General features: G+C 48.9%; 7 protein-coding genes across 7 annotated transcripts; 6 read left to right on the forward strand and 1 right to left on the reverse strand.

Moving 5' to 3' along the window:
* Positions 1–762: 762 nt before the first annotated feature.
* On the forward strand, positions 763–972 carry PPTG_11306 (hypothetical protein; the record flags this gene model as incomplete). The annotated part of the gene is made up of 2 exons (XM_008906595.1): positions 763–846; positions 892–972. The coding sequence occupies 2 exons, from the start codon at positions 763–765 to the stop codon at positions 970–972; spliced, it is 165 nt and encodes a 54-aa protein (XP_008904843.1).
* Positions 973–2,024: 1,052 nt separating this feature from the next.
* PPTG_11307 (hypothetical protein) lies at positions 2,025–3,182 on the forward strand (the record flags this gene model as incomplete). The annotated part of the gene is made up of 4 exons (XM_008906596.1): positions 2,025–2,282; positions 2,360–2,765; positions 2,822–2,957; positions 3,020–3,182. The coding sequence occupies 4 exons, from the start codon at positions 2,025–2,027 to the stop codon at positions 3,180–3,182; spliced, it is 963 nt and encodes a 320-aa protein (XP_008904844.1).
* Positions 3,183–3,377: 195 nt separating this feature from the next.
* PPTG_11308 (hypothetical protein) lies at positions 3,378–8,289 on the forward strand (the record flags this gene model as incomplete). Its single annotated transcript, XM_008906597.1, has 6 exons — positions 3,378–3,724; positions 3,780–6,102; positions 6,165–6,935; positions 6,996–7,096; positions 7,168–7,383; positions 7,446–8,289. The coding sequence occupies 6 exons, from the start codon at positions 3,378–3,380 to the stop codon at positions 8,287–8,289; spliced, it is 4,602 nt and encodes a 1,533-aa protein (XP_008904845.1).
* Positions 8,290–8,570: 281 nt separating this feature from the next.
* PPTG_11309 (hypothetical protein) lies at positions 8,571–9,647 on the forward strand (the record flags this gene model as incomplete). The annotated part of the gene is made up of 1 exon (XM_008906598.1): positions 8,571–9,647. One exon carries the CDS (start codon positions 8,571–8,573, stop codon positions 9,645–9,647), a length of 1,077 nt encoding a protein of 358 aa, XP_008904846.1.
* A 191-nt stretch (positions 9,648–9,838) lies between these two features.
* On the forward strand, positions 9,839–12,292 carry PPTG_11310 (hypothetical protein; the record flags this gene model as incomplete). The annotated part of the gene is made up of 1 exon (XM_008906599.1): positions 9,839–12,292. One exon carries the CDS (start codon positions 9,839–9,841, stop codon positions 12,233–12,235), a length of 2,397 nt encoding a protein of 798 aa, XP_008904847.1. The 3' UTR covers positions 12,236–12,292.
* A 3,099-nt stretch (positions 12,293–15,391) lies between these two features.
* PPTG_22820 (hypothetical protein) lies at positions 15,392–17,271 on the forward strand (the record flags this gene model as incomplete). The annotated part of the gene is made up of 5 exons (XM_008906600.1): positions 15,392–15,422; positions 15,692–15,710; positions 16,365–16,408; positions 16,658–16,767; positions 17,047–17,271. The coding sequence occupies 5 exons, from the start codon at positions 15,392–15,394 to the stop codon at positions 17,269–17,271; spliced, it is 429 nt and encodes a 142-aa protein (XP_008904848.1).
* A 2,908-nt stretch (positions 17,272–20,179) lies between these two features.
* PPTG_11311 (hypothetical protein) lies at positions 20,180–21,338 on the reverse strand (the record flags this gene model as incomplete). Its single annotated transcript, XM_008906601.1, has 1 exon — positions 20,180–21,338. The coding sequence occupies one exon, from the start codon at positions 21,336–21,338 to the stop codon at positions 20,271–20,273; it is 1,068 nt and encodes a 355-aa protein (XP_008904849.1). The 3' UTR covers positions 20,180–20,270.
* Between the last annotated feature and the right edge of the window lie 285 nt (positions 21,339–21,623).

Raw genomic sequence — 21,623 nt, forward strand, 5'->3', positions numbered from 1 at the left:
GTGGCAATATACCATGATACGACAGAAAAAATACAATTTATGTTTATTACACTGTGTCAGCGCAGCGCGCGGAGGCAAAAAATGAAAACACAAACACACATACACAAATAATACAACAACCTTCGTCGCCCCGTAGAACCGAAGAACCAGAACTCTATCCGCGGTAGACATTTGTATGGTCATGACATATTGATGGCCACTACCGTGCACACAACTTTAAGTCAATAAATGAAAGATATTATCTAAATGACACATGTACCCTGGGAGGCCATCAAGTATTGCCATTCACCGCCCTGTTTGCCGCGATGTTGCCAACAGAATGTAGTAATCAACGGCGCAGGAAATATAGAGCCTCCGCTGGTAGAAAAAAGACTCTAAATTCAAACCCAGAGCAACATCATTAAGCCACGCCAACAGCGGCTCCAACGTCACCCAGCAGCACCAAGTTGGCGAAGGACAAGGATCGTCAAACTCATCCTTAAAACTCAATTCGCAACTTACTTTCAAGCACACAGTCGCCACGATGACGACCACGCCCATACGCACAACAGGTGCCCAGTGTGGCATACTCTCGAAATCTGTTGCTCTACTCATCGTCATTGGTTTGGTATTGGAAACTACAGCTATTGATGCCAAACCTGGAATGACTTCGAGTAACATTCAAGCCAATCGGCGCTTGAGGACGGCAGCAACTGGTGCCACTCGGAAGAAAGAGTCATCCCGATTCTTGAGGCAGTAAAAAATCTGGCTCATAAAGCTAACATGCAGAAGCTAGGTGAAGGTGTACTTAACCCAGACAAGCAGAGCAAGGTCAATACCCTCTTTAAAAGCCTCAAGGTTAATCAAGTAAATTCCGACTTACTATTCTCGAGCGGTCGATTTGATGAGTAGACTCAGGCTGTGCTCAAAATCTACAAGAACCGCCAGTGGCCAGCGGAAGAAGCGATGTTCACGATGTCATCACCTCTATGACGTGCTGGCGCGTATGTTGGCAATTGCAAGCTGACAAGTAAGAACCCGATTGTCAAACGGTTGGAATGGATCCAGCTAGGCAAATGGAAGGACAACGCGAAAAATGTGGATGACGTTTACACTATTCTCCAACTTGACGCAAAAGGCGAAAATGCTATGAAGAGTCCAAGACTGGGGACATGACCGGACTACGTAATAGTATCAGAGCTGGAGACGGATCTTTTCAACTTGCTATTCTTAAAGCTTAGCAAGCAATACGACGACGATGCAGAATTGGCGAAAACGATTGTTTCATCACAGCGCGATTTCAACTTTGCTGGGAAAATGGAGAAGGCTCTGAGGGAGAAATGGTTGCAAAATGGCAAAACTGAAAGGGATGTGTTCGAGCTGCTGAAATTGAATGAAGAAGGCACCACTCTTCTGAAAACTCAGTCTTGGAAATTTGGGTCCATTACGTCTTTGATTTAAAGAAGGATCCCTATGGGTTACTGGTGTCATGGATTAAAAAGACTGGCATTGATGATGCAGGGCTAGCGAGGATAATCGGTATAGGGAAGCAAGACAACAGAAATTATTGGATTGCCCAGAACATGGACCTGGGTTTTGCTCAACAAGAAGAAAAAAAGGGAAAAGTGATGACGAAATCTTCAAAATGATTGAGGAAGGAGGCGTTTTTTTTTAATTCATACTTGACCTTTGTTTGTGAAAATAATATCAAGGGCTCTATACCTTTACCTTTATTTTTCCAAACGTTTGAAAAAATCTCGTTTAATTTCTCAAGCAGAACTTTGTTAAATTAGGTTTCACTAGTTTCTAGCCTACTTCCTACATCGTTACGAGATGTTGGACTAGGTGCAAATATCATAATTCATCTAGCGTCTAGAAATCTGTTTGGTAATGAGTGAGTGATGCTCATTGAGCATTCGCTATTTATTTTTATGCGATTCCTATTTTTTGTTGTTGTCAGGATCGACACACAACAATGATGTGCGCCACACATATTGGTGCCCATCTCGTGTGGTCATCATATCTTGACTTGCACCAAGGAAGAGATGGCGGAGCAAGCGACGACGTTCAGTGCGGCCGAGGCAGCCGTATACGACCGGCAGATGCGTCTCTGGGGTGTAGAGGCGCAGAAGCGACTTCAAAATTCACGCGTTCTAGTCAGTGGCCTCACTGCTCTGGGCTCGGAGCTGGTGAAGAACCTCGTGCTGGCAGGTATGGGTGTGACGCTGCACGACTCGCAGGCAGTGACACCAGCAGCCATAGCCACGCAGTTCTTCCTATCTGAAGAAGATATCGGCAAGAATGTATGTCAGTAAAAATGTTTGTCGACATCTCTATCCTAATCTCTAACTCTAACCCGATACTCTAACTGCCCAAATAGCGCGCCGAGGCTTGTCTGCCCCGTGTGCAGGAACTGAACCCCCTGGTGCAGGTTTCAAGCGAGACTAAACCTCTGGACGAGCTTACCGATGAGTTCTTCAAGCAGTTCACGGTCGTCTGCCTTATAGGCGCCGAGCAAGTCACAGAGTTTCGACTGGACACTTTGTGTCGCTCCTTAGGAATCGCTTTCTACTCCGCCAGGAGCTTCGGCTTCGACGGCATCATATTCGCCGATCTGGGTGAACACACGTTCCGTCGCAACGCCGTGGGAGCTGATAGCGCGCCCAGTGACCCAATTACAGTCAAGTTCCCGACACTGGAAGAGGCCCAGAAGATCCAATGGAGCTCGTTACAGAGCGCCCGTAAACGCGCACCACAACTGCCTCAAGTTTTCGTCAAGAACCAACGTACGTGGAACGCTTAAAAGAGTTACGAGACGGAGTCTGACAGGTGATACGTGCAGTGTTACAGGGCTACAAGAGTCTTAAGGGCATGACGAAGATTACGGACAACCAGGAGGTGGAGTTTATCCACTATGCCAGAGAACAGTTCCAAGCCAATGGACTAGAAGAAGACTATCTCTCTCCGGACGAGCTGCAGTACGTCGCTATTCGTACTTAGGTACTAGACAGTGAAGCTTACTGTGTTTGTGTTGCTGTAGGGCTTTGCTGCGTGTTGCTGACGCGGATCTTGTGCCGATTTGTGCTATTGTGGCTGGTATTATGGGTCAGGAAGTTATCAAGGCTATCTCGCAGAAGGACGAGCCGATTTGCAACTTCTTCTGCTTCGACGGCGTCACGGGTACTGTGAGAAGAATCGGATAGACTGAAGCTGGTGCTGAGAAATAATAGCAACGCTGTGCTGAATGAGCCTGACTAAACTTTATGTTATTGCTGGCAAGACGTGACTATTGATACTTTTGCAGAGGAGACGCATCGCATTAATAGCGACTTGAGATAAAATGCGAACGAGGTAGTCGCTGTGTGTTGGTGTGTGTGTGAATACAGCAACCATTAGCGATGTCGACGGCGCTGGCTGCTGCACGTGCGAAGACGAAGGGGAAGCGTATGCTGCGTAATGCGCTGGATGCTTATGGCGACGAAGACACGTCTCTTTCCAAGTGGAATGCCAGGAAGAAGCAAGCAGTGGCGGAGGGAAAGTGGACGTGGAAGGACAGTGTGGTGAACGCGAATGCTGCCATCAAGTCAAGATTTGATAAGGAAGAGGTGCAGACGACCGTGAAGGCGCGGTTTGGAGACGTCACAGCGGCGATGGAGGAGGAAATGAGCAGCACCATCCACGTAGACCAACATGGAGGACAATTACTCGGACTAAACGATCGCCACGAGGGTCAGTGCTGCTGGAGGTAGGTCGCAGCAGTCTCTAAGCTAATGTACGCTTAACTAACGTTAATAATTCAGAGAGCGCATTGGAGGCAAGATGTATCACTGCAGCAACGTACTACCACCAGACAAGAAGAAAGCGGAGACTTCATCGACTGCAACGAAACGTTTCTGTCTGTGGCATGCCAAAGGATGCGCTTATAGCGAGCACCCGATGGAAAAATCTTGTGTCATTGAAATTCCGAACGAGTTTGGTTTGTGTCTGCATTGCTACAAAGTGACTGCGGGAACTCGTGTGACGCTGCAAAAGGTTCCTCCTCGAATCGGAGCATTGAAAATCCCCGGGGTTTGTGAGACCAACGCCAAGAAGGAAGTGAAACGCGACGCCATGATGAAGTTACCACACAAAAGATCAGCTGAAATAGGGCGGAAATTGGATCCAACAAGTCTATGTGCGTGGCAGAAAGAGCACTCGGAGATCTCCTACGTCTGGCGCTGTACGAACCGAGTGCTGATGCATCCAGTGTTGCAAGGTTCGTATCTACCCTTCTGTGGCTTCCACGCTTCACGGTGTATACAAACGTACGGGGCTAAAGCACAAATATGCCCTTCAATCGACCGGAAGAACCGCTTTGGAATGTGTCGCAATCATCTGGAAGCACACTTGAGTACTTTATCCTTCGAAGAACGTGGCAGCGTCCAGCTTATCGACTCGGAGTTCGACGTGCCTGGCATCAAAGAATGCAAAAAAGAAGAGGTCTTGACTCCCGTTGAGCGACATCCCCTCGCTCCAAAGTATCCGCCTCCATTAGAACCAGGCAGTATACCAATCTCCATGGAGACCACACACGCTGTCGTGGTGCTACCGTCCCGTTCACGCTCACCACTGGAAAAATTCATCAAGAAGGCGCGTGTACTCGTTACAACAGCCTTTCAACAAGTCCTCAACCATCCTAACCCAGTATCTACAGTCGTTAAAGACGCGCTCTGGCACTTACAGTTCTTACGAAGAGCTGAAGTCGTAGCGACTCGCATCCAGAGAATTTTCCGAGGGAATCGTGCTCGTCGACGAGTGAAGCTGCTGCGCTACGAACAGGCTGCGTTGGATCGGATGGAAGCGTGTCGTGTTATCCAGCGATTTGTCCGAGGGTTTATAGGACGTCGAAGATTTGAGCACGAACATGAGAGTGTACACAACGCTGTGCCCCACATTCAGCGCTTGTTACGTGGTGCTTTGGCGAGGAAAAAGTTCCGCGAGCTTTGTGCTGCGATTCGTCTACAACGCAACTTCCGATGGTATCGACAGCGAATTTTTGGCAGAACTATACGAGAAGAGATCGCGTATATGCAGGCTCTGCAGCGCCAAGCGGCGGTGAATTTTACTGAGATGGAGAAGCAGATGACTACGTTTCGACGCCTTCGAGCGCATAGAGTTCTTCGCGCTCACATTACGCAGTGGAAACGACGCCAAGATATGCACGAACAGGAAATTGCGGAGCGACTGCGTAGTTTATTGGGCACTGTCAAGATCCAGCGACAATGGAGGAAATACCACCGATATATGCTGATCAAGAAACGTTATGAGAGTGCTCGGTCGGTTCAGAAATGCGCTCGTGGATGGCTGACACGTCGGATGTGGCGTGGAGATCCTGGTGTGCATTTCATCACGAGTTATATCAACCCACACAATGGCTTTAAGTACGGGAAGGTTGTGGTTGAGCGGCAGACTTCGGGGTCGTATTCGTATCCCAGTCGGAAAATACGGATACGTTACGGTGTCTTGACGATCCAGCGTGTTTTTAGGGGACATATTGGACGGTTGACGGCTAATACGCGCTGGGCGGGGATGCTGAAGCGATGGGAGTGGCTGGGAATTACAGCAACGGACTCTAGTGGACAGCTCAGTGACAGTATGACGGTGGGTCATGAACGCTATGGGTTTCTGCTCCCTTCATTCGCTTATCATAAGGACAGGAGGCAGCATATGCGTCCAGTTGCGAATGATCCCGTGCCCAACCGAGGCCATGCGTACAAGTATCAGTACATTCTGGATTTGATCAAAGACCGAGATGGACAGCGTGGCTGGAGTCTAGCAAGGGAAGAAATGTATGCGAGGCAGGTGAAAGAAGAGCGAGAGTGGTTAAGAGCAGACGAAGCTCGTCGAGAAGCGATGGAGGCTGATGTCGCGAGGAAGGAACTGCGAAGACATGTGGTTACTAAGCGTGACCCGTTGACGCAGTCAATGCCCATTGCTAAGGCAGTTTTTCCCGTTGGTACGGTTGTTGATGTGGTTGGGAGGATGGAGGGGAAGAGAATCATTCGCAGAGCAAAGATAACTGCGATCCATCAGATGGAGTTGAATGGAGAAAGACTTGCCAGATTCGACGTCGTGTACACGAAGGTATGACGTTCCTATAGAATGGGTTGTTGCTTATCTTACTAGAGTTTATGCCCCTACTTTAGGGTCTGAGAAGCTCTTTCGGACGACTTGAAGCGAGCAAGGAACAGCATGTGAGTCTAGCGCGTCTTCGCCATGTTTCTACCGTTTCTGCCAAGATGGATCAGAAGGAAAGTGTGGGCATCGTCATCCAGGCGGCTATTGATCAGCTTCGCCGTGAGATTGAATCCAGCCAACGGTGGAAAGACAGCTTAAGGTCATGTGAGAATGGGGACATCGAGGCTTTGCCAACTGTGGATGCTATAGCTGATCGCCTGCGAGACTGTCGGGAGGGCCATAACCTGCTGCGCGACCACCGTGACTTTGTAGATTTCGTTTTCAAGAACTCTACCCTGTTGAAACTCAAGTGGCTTCAAGTCGTGAGCCACATTCGATACGGTAAGCGCTCTGATAGACCGAAACCAGTGGCAGCAATCAACACGCTGCCACGAGCCCCATTGATGGAGATGTTCTACCGGGAATTTGGCATGGACTGCGAAAGAAAGACATTGGAAAAAGCGATCCAGCCCATGCCAGCGAGAGCTCATGCCATCGAGGAACGCATGGCGAAGCTCGGATTTCAGCACGACTCGAAAACTAGTGTACGCGATGATGATCCAAGTTCTCAACAAGAAGAACTTCCAGAAATCTCAACTCGACCTAAGACGACAGCAGTGCTTAGAGAACTACCACCTCGACATGGCAAGGCGGCGACAGTAGACGATATGATGCTGTTCCGGGATGATCCAACACCTCACAACGCGCAGGACATGCATCGTCTCATCTACGAGCTGAAGGTACAAGAAAAAGTGTCTATGAGCAAGATGATGCCTTAACTAATTGTTTTGTATGTGCAGACTCTTCCTCGAGAAGCTCGAACCGAACAAATCATTCATATAACTTCTCGCCGCTCTCATGCTTACGTGTGTGGCCATCCAGCGTGTGGCAAATGCTTCTCGTACGGTATTGTACTGGCATCGTTCCTAATGAATGTTTACTAACTATTCTGACCTCGTTGTGATGCATCAGGTCGAGGAAGATGGCAAGACTACACCAAGTAGAGGCACATGAGGGACGAGAGCGACTTGCAAGCGGTAACCCCTTGGTGGATCAATATTTACACTCGTACTGGCCCAAAGACGCTTCTTGGTCAGAAGCGGACAACAAGATGATTGTCGGGTACTTCCCGTGCAGTCAGAAAGGATGCGAAACACAGCAGTTCCGCACACGACGAGAACTGAAAAGGTATGGTACAAACTACGCCTCACATGCTCTTCGACAGCTAAGTATCGTCCACCCCAATGCAGGCATCATGCTTTTAAACATGGCATCAAAGACGACTACGATTCTCCTTCTTGTGCCACTCCAGTAGCATTAACCGTGACTGAAGTGGGCAGCACAAGGCGACCAAAGCTTAGTCAACGAACAATCTGGCTCGGCCCTTACGTGGTGTGCCGCAACCTGGAGGCCAAGCTCGGTATTGCTCCCACCACTCTCTCAAACCCGAAGACATGCTCGGTCCATGACACTCCAGTGCAGCTGTGCACAACGTGCTTTTTGCAGCAACGACAACCAGTCTCCCCGTTTCGACTTTACTCGGCCTTGGCCACGGGAGTAGAATCTGGTAGCAACTCGCTTCGAATAGAAGCTGAAGCAACTGAAGAGGAAGAGTACTTGATCTTCCGCGACGATGACGAGGAGTTTTGTCCTGCAGTAAATATTTGGGGCGTATTCACGCTCACGATTCCTTCGAAGCGCAAAGTCAAAGGAAAAGTCATCCTACCTGACCCGCTATCGTCTGTTTTGTACATCAAGGTCACTACTATTTGTCGCGATGCTGTTGGAGAAGCCTGGATCTTTGGGTATGTGCTTGCACATAGAAAGCGATCATTGGCGAGGAATGATGAAGATGAACATGAAGTTGTGCCTGACAAGGACCGAGGGCTTGTGTTTGCACTACTCAGCCAAGTCGTGGGCTCTGCATCGATCCACTATTGCTCCAGGAATGTTTTCTATCGGAAATATTACGAAAAGGATGGAAATGAAAGTGACGCGGTTGGTATCACGCCGTCAAGCAAAAGAAGCCATGGACTTCCGCGAAATCTGTTTTGTCGACCAAGTCATTCATCCCAAATAAGTCAAGAGGAGTAAGTGAGCGGTCAACCGCGATGGCTACTCCGATTACTGCTACTGTTGACAAATTGATTGAAGTTGAAGGAATTTAGTTGTCAAAATCTGATAACGAGCGCGACAAAACCTTGGATATCCATCGACGCGGTTGGCATAGTTGACATCCTGTTACGGTTGTCCAACATGAATGCATTGCAATCTGCTAAACATCTCCGCTTGGTGTGCAATTCCTGGTCGGAACTGCAGTTCACTTTCAAATTTGCTCCTTTTCCAGCAACACACTGTCCTCTCAACACGTCAAGATGAACACCGCTCTTCTGCTCCTGCTCGCTGCTGTGGCTGCTACCGACGCTGCAGTTCCTGTTGTCCCGACCGACCGCATGGTCCAGTTTCTCCAAGAGAAGCCCGATCTTGAGTCTGAGCTGAACGCGTGGAAGCAAAGTGATGCTGGACAGTATGCACAGCAAAATGGCTTCGTTCCTGCTTCGTCCTCGAGAGATGTCGCTGCTGCGGCAGACGAGGAACTGCGTCGTTTCTTCATGACCAAATTGATGATCGAGGAAGCTGAAGCGACGAACCCGGAGGCTGTTTTCTCCACTAACACGCCGTTTACACTCATGACGGAGGACGAGTTTGTCAAGTTCATCGGAGAGTCCTACCAGCGCGGATCTGGGGCTCTCGCGGCCACCTCGTTCGTTGATGCAGCGCCATCCAACTCAACGGACCCTCTCAGTACTGACAAGGACTGGACCACATCGGGATGTGTTGTTCCAGTCAAGAACCAAGGTCAGTGTGGTTCATGCTGGGCCTTCGCAGCCGTGGCTGCTCTTGAGAGCGCCATCTGCCTCGCTGGACAGCCACTGACTCCTCTGTCTGAGCAACAAGTGGTGGACTGCGACAAGACTTCGTACGCTTGCCAGGGAGGCTTCCCTGGCGACGCGCTGGCCTACATCCAACAATCCGGTGGTGCTTGCACTGAAAAAGCCTACCCGTACGTGTCGGGAGACTCGGGCGACCGCGATACTTGCAAGTCGTCCTGCACCCGTGAAGCTGTGACTATCCGCGAGGTGGTGGCGGTTCCTGAGAGCGACGCTGGCTTGGTCCAAGCCATCAGCACTCAACCTGTGGCTGTGGGCGTTGCGGCTGGAAACCCCACGTGGAAGCAGTACAAGGGCGGCATCGTGTCCTCCTGCACGTCGTCGGAGCTCGATCATGCTGTGCTGGCTGTGGGCTACTCGCCGTCCTACTTCAAGATCAAGAACTCGTGGAGCACGCAGTGGGGGGAGGAAGGCTACATGCGACTCAAGCGCGGCGCCGGCACCAGCAGCTCTGGCACGTGCGGCATCATCGGCCCCAAGTCCGTCTACCCTCAACTGTAGACGAACTGACAGATAGCCAACTTATGTTGAAGCGTTCGTGGCCACACGTTTCTAACGGCTAAAACCATCACTCTCGTTTTGGATCTTTTGTCTTGATTTTTGTATGATGGATCTTGAAGAGACGCGTTCCTTGGCAACGGTCACTGACCAATGTAAGTGTTAGTGACACATTTTGCCATTCCTCGCTTAGGATGGCAAACAACGCACGCCCAGCGCTGCGACTATTGAGTTTGTTAGTGCTGCTGTTGGCTCTGGTGGTGGCTCAAGTGATTGAAAACCCGCCCTCAGAACATGCAGGAGCTCAAGAGCACGGGGGTGCTGAAGGTAAAGAAGGAGAAGGGGAGATTGAACCGGATAGTGGCCGAGTTGGGGTCGTGGCGGCGGTGACTATCTCGACGCTTGTAGCTATCTCCATCCTATTCGAGATCTGTACGGAGGAGCTGAGGGAACACACAGACGAGCTCAACATGCCCTTCGTCAACACAGTCTTCGGAGAGCTCACGACACTGGGCTTCATCGGTTTGCTGCTCTTTGTTGTCACCAAGATCGAGGTGCTGCCGTGGCTCTCCAGGGCTGTACTTGGAGGTAGCGCGGAGTTACAGGAGATCATCGAGAAGCTGCACATGGCGTTGTTCCTCTTCATCGTCATCTTTCTCGTGCTCTGTCTCGGACTACTACGGCTCGGAATGCACGTGCAGCACGAGTGGCGAGAGTTCGAGCGCAGCTGTGCCGATATTCCTTCCGTCCTCTCAGAGTACGCACTCGCCTCAGAACCACCCAAGACGTGGCTGGAACGATTCTCGTGGCGTCGAGTTGCCACAGCGAGGAAAGCGGAGCGAGAAGTGGTCTACCTGGCACTTCGACGCCGCTTCATGGACTACCGCTCCAACCACCCCGACGAGGAGACAGCACGACAATTGGCTAAGGAATTCCAACTCCAGGGAGACGATTCTCGGTTCCCTTTCAATGAGTATCTCTCCATCATCTCGGGTGAAGTCATGGGTAGACTAATTCAGATCGATATGGCTACATGGCTTGCTCTTGACGTCGTCTTGGTGGCTCTTCTTGGTCTCTGCTGGCACGCTGGACCTCGGGGAGAAGTAGCCATTCTCCTTATCGCTGGGTTCTCGCTTATTGCGTTGAACGATTTCGTCTACCGAAGAGTGAATGCGATGAGGTGCTTACTTACCCCTCCACGACTGCAACACGACGCCGAGAGATTGCGGCGCAAGGCTGCGTGGCGCATCCAGCACGGATTAGCCTCCTATCCAGAAGCTGAAATATCTCCACATTCCAACGAGAAAACGTGGCTACTGGCCGATTCTGAGGAACTCGGCAAAGACTACGGCGACCCCGATGGCTGGGTACCTCCCTACGTCGAGCTCCTCCCCAACGGTGGGCGTGATCTTCCTGAAAAAGAACTTAAACGACGCCAGCGAAGCATCATTGGTAGTGGATGGGGCAACGGAGTCGTACTGGCACTCTTTTCAACTAGAATGGTCTTTCTCCTCACTGCGCTGCATCTCTCAACTTTTTTACTGCGTGAAACGTACCAGATCTCGGAGCTTTTCGGTGACCATCCAGTATTTGCTGCTCTACTGTGCTTTCTCTTCTTGATCCCAAGTATTGCAGTGCCATTCATGTCCACTCGCATTGCACGCGATGGACTGTTGGCTTTCAATGTGGAGCACATGAAAGTCTCTCAGGTTATCGTTCAAGTGTCACGTCTTCTTCGCGCTCGACAGACACTGAGAACTCTACGCTTCGTCGCTGAAATGAAGATCCATCTTCGAGAAAATGTTCGTCGCAATGACCAGCAACTCAAGGAAAATATCGCGTTGATGCCTGAAGTTCCCATGCCAGTCAGTCGCAGACGTTCCAGTATCATGCCTATCGATGCCAGCGCCACATTTAAAGCGGCTCGTCGTCGTTCTTCAACGCATCTCGATCCGACTGTCACTGCTGGGGTGTTACGCTCTATCCAACAGGTTCCGCCACCATTCACTGTATCTCCAAAGGCTACAATTGAACCACCTTTGTCTCCATTGGCAGCGTATCTTACTCCCAGAGAGAAGCGAGGCGACGCATACCGTCGAGAGATGGAGAGACGAGAAATTCACACTATTTTTTGTCTCTTTGATGTGGACGGCTCAGGGTCAGTGTCGAGAGATGAGATGGCCAGCCTTTTACTAGCTATTACGCACGACTTGGACGACATGCAGCTCAATCGCTTAATGACGGATCTGGTAGCGGAGGAGCTAGAAAGCGACAGTGATGCAGGTAAAGACGACGTTATGGTCGAAGGTCCACAGGAAATCACGTTCGAGGCTTTTTACAAATGGTGCAGCGCGAGAATTCAAGAGAGTCGCCACTCCAAAGAGGAACTCGTTGAAGAGATTTTCCGTATGGTTGACGCTGATGGCAGCGGAACCATATCGGTGGACGAGTTTGTCTCAATTTTTAAGACTTTGGGCCAAGCGCTAGACCACGACGATGTGCGCGAACTGGTTTACCAGATGGACCGCAACGGAGACGGCAAGATCGACCTCGAAGAGTTCAGTAAGATGCTACAGAAGCACGAGGTTTAGCAATGCGAAGAGAATATAACACTGGGCTGTCAAATATAACGATAAATCAGTATTCACAGTCAAAAGCAAACCAGCTCATCGCGGCACACACGGACAATTACACTACGGATCTCTTGTAGTCGCCTCGTTTCCTTGTTCGGTTAGGAATTGCTCATTATGCTAGTAGAGTTGATCTGAGGCGATCTTCATCAACTCGCTTATTGAGCAGAACATTAAACTTTAGACATGAACCAGCCTATACATTACGCATCATCTAGCTTGTTTAAAGCACTTTTGACAGTGAGCACAGTGCACGAGTTTCAATAATATTTTTCTTGATTGTTCATACCCGTGATGGAATTTCGCAGCGAAAATGATCACAATATTGCCTCTTGATGTGGTAGTAGCGGCATGTGAGCCTTCGTCTAACGGATCTCGTGATGGCATAAATCTGAGAAGTACGCACAACTTGGGCAATTGAAATCCTTAAAGTCATTTTACAATTCGACTCCTGAGCGGCAAATCAACTGCTACCCACCATTCACAAGAATCCTTACAACTGAAAATGAAGGTCGTCCAGGCTCTCATCGCTGCTACTGTTCTTCTCGCGGCTCTGCTGACGGCTGGAGTCGAAGCCAAGGCGGAATACGTGTCCCACCTCCTGACCCGTAGGCCAGGATACGACCCGAGAAAGAATCCATGCAGGGACGACCTCTCTCGCACTTGCTAGGCCCATTGAGGCGAAGGTGAAACTCAATACCAGATTTTCACTAATTTCAAGCTGCCACCAAGGAGTTAGCATCACACAAAAACCGGGTGATGGTTTGCTGTGGACGAGATACTTACTGTAGTAGAGTATCGGTCAGCATTATCGAGGCCTTTTCATTTAAGAAGCCGACCCCCTTATTGGCTATTATGGTCGCATGTGCACAACGCTGAAAAATCGACGATGCAGCCAGCAAAGAGGGTGTGGCTCGCGGCCCATTTGCGCAGGCCGTCATGACGGCCATTATTGATCGGATAAAGACTCAAATGCTAGTTCGAGATAAATGCAAAGCCTTTTAGAGCACTATCGCGTCATTCGACACCTGAAATAAGACTTAAATGCTACCATTGCACTCCAAATGGCCACATACACTAGTGACGATGATTATTTTCAAAATGACTGTTTAGCGTGCCTTTTAGGAGTTTTACACCCTATGGTATCTGCTTGAAAATGGACAGAGTCTCGATGGATTATGGTGTAGTTACTGGTCGTTTGTTTAAATCATCATTATTCAAGATACGAATCTAGTTTTTTCAAAACACCGTTGTAGTAATAGCTAGTTGACTTGAAAGCTCGGCTTTTGAGAATTCTGGTCTCACATTTCTCTCTAATTATTAAGAAAAGAAGAACACCAGTATTTCACCGCACTTAGTACGTGGATGCATCACTGCCGGTTTTTTAGTTCACCTTAGTTGCGATCGCTAGCTTCTGCCAGTACGAGTAAGCCACTGCATCACATAACCCCACATGAAGTCATACGCAGTACGCCGCACTCATTCTACAGCTCGTCATGGCCGAACTAAATCCACCAGAGCACTTCAAAGTCGGTGATGTTGCACTGAGTGGTGGCGATAGCGATTCTCTGCTAAATGATCCTGCATATAATTACTTGTGGGCAGAATTTACTGGAGGGTTATGGCTTTTTACCGGAGGGGTTACATTCAAGGGGGTATACATTTAATATTGCAGTGAGAGCAGCACAGACCAAGTGAACCAAGAAGAGGATCAGCTTCATTGTACGAACACGAAGGCTGTATTATGTTGTTATTGTTATTATAACGCTCTCCGCACCTTCTTACGCATGATTGATGTAACTATTTGCCAGACTAGCTGGCTGCATCGCTGTTTGCGTGCCTTAGTAGTAACTTCAGGAACAGCCAGTACTTCTTCACATCTGTGGAACACTGACACGGCCTCTTCGACGGTGAGTGATCCGGTATCAATGCCTAGTGTTACAGCCCGCTGCTCCACCAAGTTCACCAGGAACTTAAGGTCTGACAGTCGTTTTTTTGCTTGTTGTCACTAAGATCCGCATTCTTCAGTCGCCGAAACGGAGGCAGAGAACGTGATGGATCACCACAACATCAGAATATCCAGGCTTGGTCAGCGGCCCCCTCAGGCAGGGTCATACCCTCCGGAAACGCGTGAAAGCCCTGTGTAGCCGGAAGATGGTGGTGGTGAATGAATATTGTCCATGCTTGTATTGGGCTCAGCTAGTTTTATCGGCTCAGGTCGTTGACACAGGTATCCTCCCTCTTTAAGACAGTTGAATACTGTAGTTGCAATCCGGGAACAACTTGGAGTACCCCGGTGTTCCTCTGCTTCGTCTAAAACTAAGCGAATACCCTCAATAACTTCACAAGCTACATTTTGCTGCTCCGAGCGCGACCACGTTCTTTAACGATTGAAATTCCGATAATAAAACAACGTTCGGTGGAACACCAGTGGCAGTGTTTGTCTCTTCACTGCTGGCCTCGTCACAGATAATAAATTCCTTCAATTCTTGAATTTTCAGCTCGTTTCGCATCAAAGGCGCTTGAAAAATTGTGTGTTCTTGAGGAAGGTGTTCTTTCAAGTACAGGTAGTGGTAGCCGATAGACGCTAGAGCATATTCGCCAATTAATGAGATGTTCGGGGGCAAACCACGAAAGCAACTTCGTATTGCCGTCTCACCTTGATATCGCTCGCCTTAAAACCTGGGTGAAGGAATTGCAAACTCAGATTTATGGATTGGCAAACCGGACACCGTGAGACCAACAAACATATCACCAACCGAATTGTGTCGTAAATATCGGTCTTGGACACCACCAAGAGCTTATCCAGTCCGTAAGTGCACTGCTATTGCTGATGGGCATGCTGTTGAGCCTGAAGAGCAATAGGTAGCAGCTTCTTTTCTCATAGAATGAGTACCAATGTCACCACAGCGTACGCCAACGCGGTCTAACTCGTTTTTCAGACCAGCGGACTCTAACACCCGACGAAGGGTTTTACGGAAGCGGTCGTACTGGTCGTTTCCAGGAAATACTTGGATCACGTTTGAATCGACGCCATATACCATCCGGTAGAGACCTATCGATATGTAGATGATAATATATCAGAACTGGGACAATATAGTAGATGCATACATACCTATGGCGAAGATTGGGCAGACCTCTGGCATCGGTGGGATTGCGTAGATGTGCCGGGGGTCTCGAGGGCGCGTACCTCGTTGGTCATTCTTCATGTGAGCAAAAAACCCTTTTAGTGCGTCCTCTCCCCACTCCATGTGATTGTAGCACAGCGATACAGTGTTGGCAGACCGAGACATCAGAGTCGAATGCCATTAATGCAGCCAGAAAAATGGTCCTGCATCCGAAAATATGTCCTACAACTATGTCCTACAAAATGTCCTGCAAACACTGAAAGTGTCGTACAAAGTGTCCTAAATTTAGGTGCATTCCCCATTTTTAGGTGAGTTAATTATATAGAAGAGTACCAATACAGCAACAAAAAAAGTGACCAGCCGCGCTTCGCTTGGCTGGGCGCCCCTTCGGCGACCCCGCGGTTCGCTTCGCTCGCGATATAAAGATAGGATGTACTAGAGTGTTTAGCGCGCGGCTCGTTGGTGAGCTCGGCGCTGGGCCCGCCTGCGCAAATACCGCGCGGCCCTGCTTCGCGGGCTCCCCGCGCGGGTTTGCTATGGCTACGCGCCTCACACCCGCTCACCTTAGTTGGTCCGGAGCGCTATCGCCCTCACTTAGACATTACAAATTGGGTAACGTATCCTTAATACACCCGAAAAAATGTCCTGCAAGTCATGAATTGGTCCTACAAATAGTCCTAAATTGCAGGACATTTTTTCGGATCCAGGACCGTTTTTCTGGTTGCATTAATTTCTCCCATCAGAGTCCACGATAGTATTAGAAACGCTCACGCAAAAAAAATATTTCGCGCGACGTCGATCTCATCATTTTCATCGCAATACTACGTTATAGACGGAACGTCATCGGGTCCTTACCAACTTTGATAGGGCCATCTCCGCTACTAATAGCACTCGCTATTCGATGCTGAAGGCCTTTGAAATGGCAGCTCAGCTCCCGTTCTAACTGAGGTGGCATTGTATAGTGGTAATCGCGGAAAAGACTGCACAGTGCTGAGCGATGACCCGCGTAGGTTGAAAATGAATGATAACCTCCATTCTTGTTCTTCATTGACAAAATCCAAGAGAGAAAGTGTTGAGCCTCTACAGCACTGAAATTCAGCGGGGGATTATCTGGTGCGGAAGCCATGCTGCCGGAGCACCAAGTTGAAGCTGGACCTGCTTCACAGCTCTATATAGCTGTCACTCAAACGCGCCTACCGGACGAAGCACCGATGGCCATTCCAGATAACGTCATGTTCCGCTCATACATACATAGACAGTCAGCAAGCAGCGATAGATCAATCCCTGAACGAGACACAGCAGCAGTGTGAGGAGGAGTACCGTATCGTGCGAGTGAAGCTCCACGGCGTTGCCTCACCTTTGCAGGTAAATATCAGCGATCTTTGGGAAGCTCTTAGCCTAATCAACTACGGTTTGTGACCTCCATTTAGGCTGCCGACAGATATTGATACAACTGCACCTACAAATAACATTGAAGATCTAGAACATGACGACGAGACCTCACAGTGGATGGAGCATTAGAAAAGGAGAATCTATTCGTTAATTGCTGATGGACAATTGATTGGGTTTGTATCCACAATGGCTATAAAGCTTTTCACCAACTTCTTCTTTTTGACTTGCGCATGTGTACATCGCAACATTCAGGACAGCCAATGGGTCTTCTCGAAATGCTATGTTGGCGTATCTTTGGATCCAGCGTTTGAGCAGCAAGAATCCAACTTCAATTGGATGAAGATCCCGCGAATACGGTGGCTAGAAAAACAGCAAAGCCCAAGTAATGTCGACAAGCTCTTGCAGTTCCTTGTACAAGTGTATCTTAGCATTGTCCATGATGACAATGGAACGTGGCGAAGGCCATGGGTTCAATAACGGAAGGATTTTCTCTTTGACAACTATGTGGAACTCCATTCGTGTAAAGTTCCCTCCGTATCTCCCCACGCAAAAAAAATCCCTGTACATCCATTGCAGCAAGCATTGACACACGTTTGCCACGGCTAAAAGGAATCGACACTTGAGCTGGGGTGTTTCTTGTCGACCAGCCGTACCGACGCAGAACGGATCTTAATATTAAAATCAATACAAAAAAAACAAAAAATAAAAGCAATTAGTTAAAATATGAAGTCAGATCGAAATATGATATACCTTCCATCCTTGTATGTTTCGTCAATAAAGCCGAGCTGGTCCGGCCCGCTATAGTATGATGCCAACCGAGCCACAAACTCTCGGCGCTCTGTTGGTACGCTCTCCCGTGCTCGCTTTGTCAACACCTTCCTCGTTAAATTTAGGTCGAAGCGAAGGGCCCGACATATTGTTGAGTCGGACAGGCTGATAGTGTCATTGAAGAGAGCTTGTAGTTCGTACTGCAGCTCCTCGAAATAGAAACACGGGTGGTCTTGTGCGTATTGCTGTACAAAGTTACAGACAAGGGGAGGCCAGCGGGAGCCTCTGGCTCGTGGCTTGTCTTTAAGAACATTTCCTGTCATTCGAAACCGGCTGTACCACCGACCTAAGCTACGTTCTGATAAACCTAGTACAGTAGCTACAGTCGCTGCATCGACAGCATATACGTACATGAGCACAATTGCTCGCCAGCGCATGTCTAGTGAGTAAGTCATTTTCAAAGTTCGTTGATGATGGGAAAGTCTCGAATGGCAGGTAGAATGCCAGCCATTCGGACTTTCTCTGTTAAGAACTACTTGCTTGGGTCCATTAAAGGTAGGTTGCATTGATGCTCTGTGATTGGACGAAATCCATACTACCGGCATAATTTGCTGTATAAATTGGATTCATTATTCTGCTAAAATTGAGGTATTAACCTAGCCCTATCTAAATAGAAGTAATTTTTTTGGACCTTGGCCTCAGCTTTGTCCGGCGCCGTGTCAACGGCCTTGCACCAGCATGAGCATCTCCGCCTTGGCGATGGGTTTGTACATGTCATCTCCGTTGCTACGTGTGGTGTCGTGTCCACGATACCGCCACCCTGTAGTACCGTGGTCCTAGAGCCCGTGGACATGACGCTGGACACAGCTCGAGCCCTAGCCACTGTGATCCTTGTAGTCCTTTAGCAGCACGAACTTCACTTTCCTGTAGTGTAGCGCCGCGTGCCTTGAGCCATGATCGGCGATTTCTGTTGTGCTAAAAATGCGTTTTCAACCTTGCCTTGGTTTCACTATGGCGATTTGCACCCCTGCGTTTGCAACCCTAACTTCATTTTACTATGCTGGGGCTGACTTGCTGTTTGTATGATACGGTTGCAAAAGTCGGTCGTTCATGCAATGGTTGCAACGAAGGTTGGAAACGGCACCCCAAATTTATGCGTGGTACCAGCCTCAAATCGGGTTAATACGAACCATCTAGCCAATCAAAACCCGTAAATCCCAGAAATACAACTTCGGTAACAAATGGCCGATAATGTAGGTATATTTAACAACAATAACGTATATGGGGGATACACATTTTCGTGATAAATACACAAAAAAATACATACAGAGGCGGCCCGGCTGTGACTCATACACGTTTGCTTTTATATTGACTTGGGTAAGGATGCCCGTCCTGGAAATAGAATCTATCGTGTATGTGGTTTCGGTAAATAGGCGTAACCAAAGGTGCTCGCGCTTGGGGGGGGGGGGGGGAGGTTGAAATGTGAGGGACACTTTGGCCATACTCGTACTTTCAAAATGCAAGTGTGAACCGAAGACGGCTTAGCATACTTATTGCAATAGTTAGTCTAAATACCATACTATTGATCACTCAAACATTGAATGCATACTACGGACTATGATAACGAAAATAATAATAACATATTTTATCTTCCAACAAGGGAAAATATAGCATTTTTTTTAAAAGCTCCTCTCCACCTCTCAAAAGCTCTATTTCTTAGCCATAGAGAACGTATTGTAGGTCTCTGATTATTCGCGTAAGCTCAGAAAATAATGTTTAATAAAATGGTGAGGCACCTGTCCCTGCCTTCTCACAGCTCTAGTACAAATTTTAGTGAGGTTACTGTATGGGTAGTCGATGAGGGTACTTCTTGGGTATAGAGTATTATTCGATAATTATTCTCTACGAGCAATGGGAAGATCACATCAAAAGATTGTTTTTCCTAAACCCTGTGGGTCTGGTGTCGCTGCAAATAGACAGATACGTTTACAAACGTCGCTCACAAGCGCCACTACCATTTAGTTAATGGGTTGTAAAATCTCTGCGGAGTACACTGCTCCGAAAAGACCAATTTTTACTAAAATAGGTGCCAACACTCAACAGCAATTGTTCAGTATACCAGCAGTATATTAGTTAGAAAATACCGATCTTCCCTGAGTAAAGATGGAAACAGTAAAACATTATGAGGAAAGTTTGTCAGCTGACGTTCTTACTTAGCGCTTACGAGGGGGAATATGTATGTGTAAATGAATAAATGAATGTCAGCACAGTTTGCTCTAACTCATGCTATTCGTGCTTCACGGTCATTGAAGGCCGCATTGCATGTTGAGTATGTTGAGTTTGTCCATGTATTCTCTCACTTCATCCTTACCGATCTCGAACAAGATGGAGATGGATACACGTGCCGAGAATCTCGACTCGAGATCACATGGCACACCACCAGAGCCACCAACAGTACCAGTAAACGCAGCAGTCGCAGTGATGTTGAGTGTCACGTTGAGCGTAACATGTCTGCTACCACGGCACGAAGGGCCAATGCGCCACAAATAACTTTTCGTTGCCATATTGGATGAGAATATATTTGCCTCTCTTCCAGATCAAGCATCCAAAAACAAGATTAAACTCAAAAGTGATTGTTTTTGCTGTTAGAAACATGAGGTCACGAACAATTCAACATAAACGTTGAAGTTGGCTATCTGTCAGCTCATCTACAGTTGAGGGTAGACGGACAAGGGACCGATGATGCCGCACGTGCCGGTGCTTCTGGTGCCGGCGCCGCGCTTGAGTCGCATGTAGCCATCCTCGCCCCACTGCGTGCCCCACGAGTTCTTGATCTTGAAGAAGGACGGCGAGTAGCCCACAGCCAGCACAGCATGGTCGAGCTGCGTCGTCGAGCAGTAGGACACGATGCCGCTCTTGTACTGCTTCCACGTGGGGTTGTCAGCCGCGACACCCACAGCCACGGGTTGAGCGCTGATGGCTTGGACCAATCCGGCATCAGTACGAGGAACCGCCACCACCTTGCGGATGTTCACCGGTTCACGGCTGCAAGACGACTTGCACGTCTGATGATAGCCCAAGTCGCCCGACACGTACGGGTAGGCTTCCTGAGTGCAGACGCCACCGGATTGTTGAATGTAGGTCAATGCGGTGCTGGGCCAGCCTCCGTCACAAGCATACGAAGTCTTGTCGCAGTCCACCACTTGCTGGTCCGACAGAAGCGTGAGAGGCTTGCCAGAGAGGCAAATGGCGCTCTCGAGAGCGGCCACGGCTGCGAATGCCCAGCAGGAACCGCAATCGCCTTGGTTCTTGACTGGAGCAACACACCCCGAAGTAGTCCAGTCTTTGTCAGTAGGGGAAGCAGTCAAGTTCAGCGGCACTTCATCAGCGAACGAAGTGGCCTTGAGAGCTCCAGAGTCGCGTTGGTAGGACTCTCCAATAAATTTGGCAAACTCCTCGTGCGTCAGCAGCGTAAACGGCGTGTCAGTGGAGAAAACTGCATCCGGGTTCGCCGCTTGAGCATCTTCGACCAACAGCTTCGAGAGGAAGAAACGACGCAGTTCCTCGTCGGTCGTGTTTTTCGAGGACGGAGTGGGAAGGAAGCCATGCTCCTTAGCGTACTGCCCAGCCTCGCTTTGCTTCCACGCATTCAACTCGGACCGAAGAGCGGCCCCTTCTTGGAGGAACTGGTCCATACGGTCCGTCGGGACAGCAGGAGCGGCCGCGTCTGCGGTGGTCACAATAGCAGCGAGGGCGAGCAGAAGCACGGTGTTCATCTCGACGTGATAGGGGGGGGGGGGTTGCTGGAAAGTCGCAAATTTGAAAATGAACTTCGGCTCCGAGTCGGAGTTGCAGTGCTCGGAGTCTCCGACCGCGAGTTGTCATGCATTCATGCCGGACAAACTGCGCCAAGATGTCAACCGCTTCAACCGCTTCAACTGCTTCAATTGCTTCAACCGCTCAGTCGTAATCAGATTTTGACAGCCAAATTCCCTTGAACTTCCATTACTTCGATTTTAATTCTCTACTCGGTCAACAGCATCAATAGTCGAAGTTTTCAC

Source organism: Phytophthora parasitica, assembly GCF_000247585.1.
Source record: "Phytophthora parasitica INRA-310 unplaced genomic scaffold supercont2.24, whole genome shotgun sequence".
NCBI classification, from domain to species: Eukaryota; Oomycota; class Peronosporomycetes; order Peronosporales; family Peronosporaceae; genus Phytophthora; species Phytophthora nicotianae.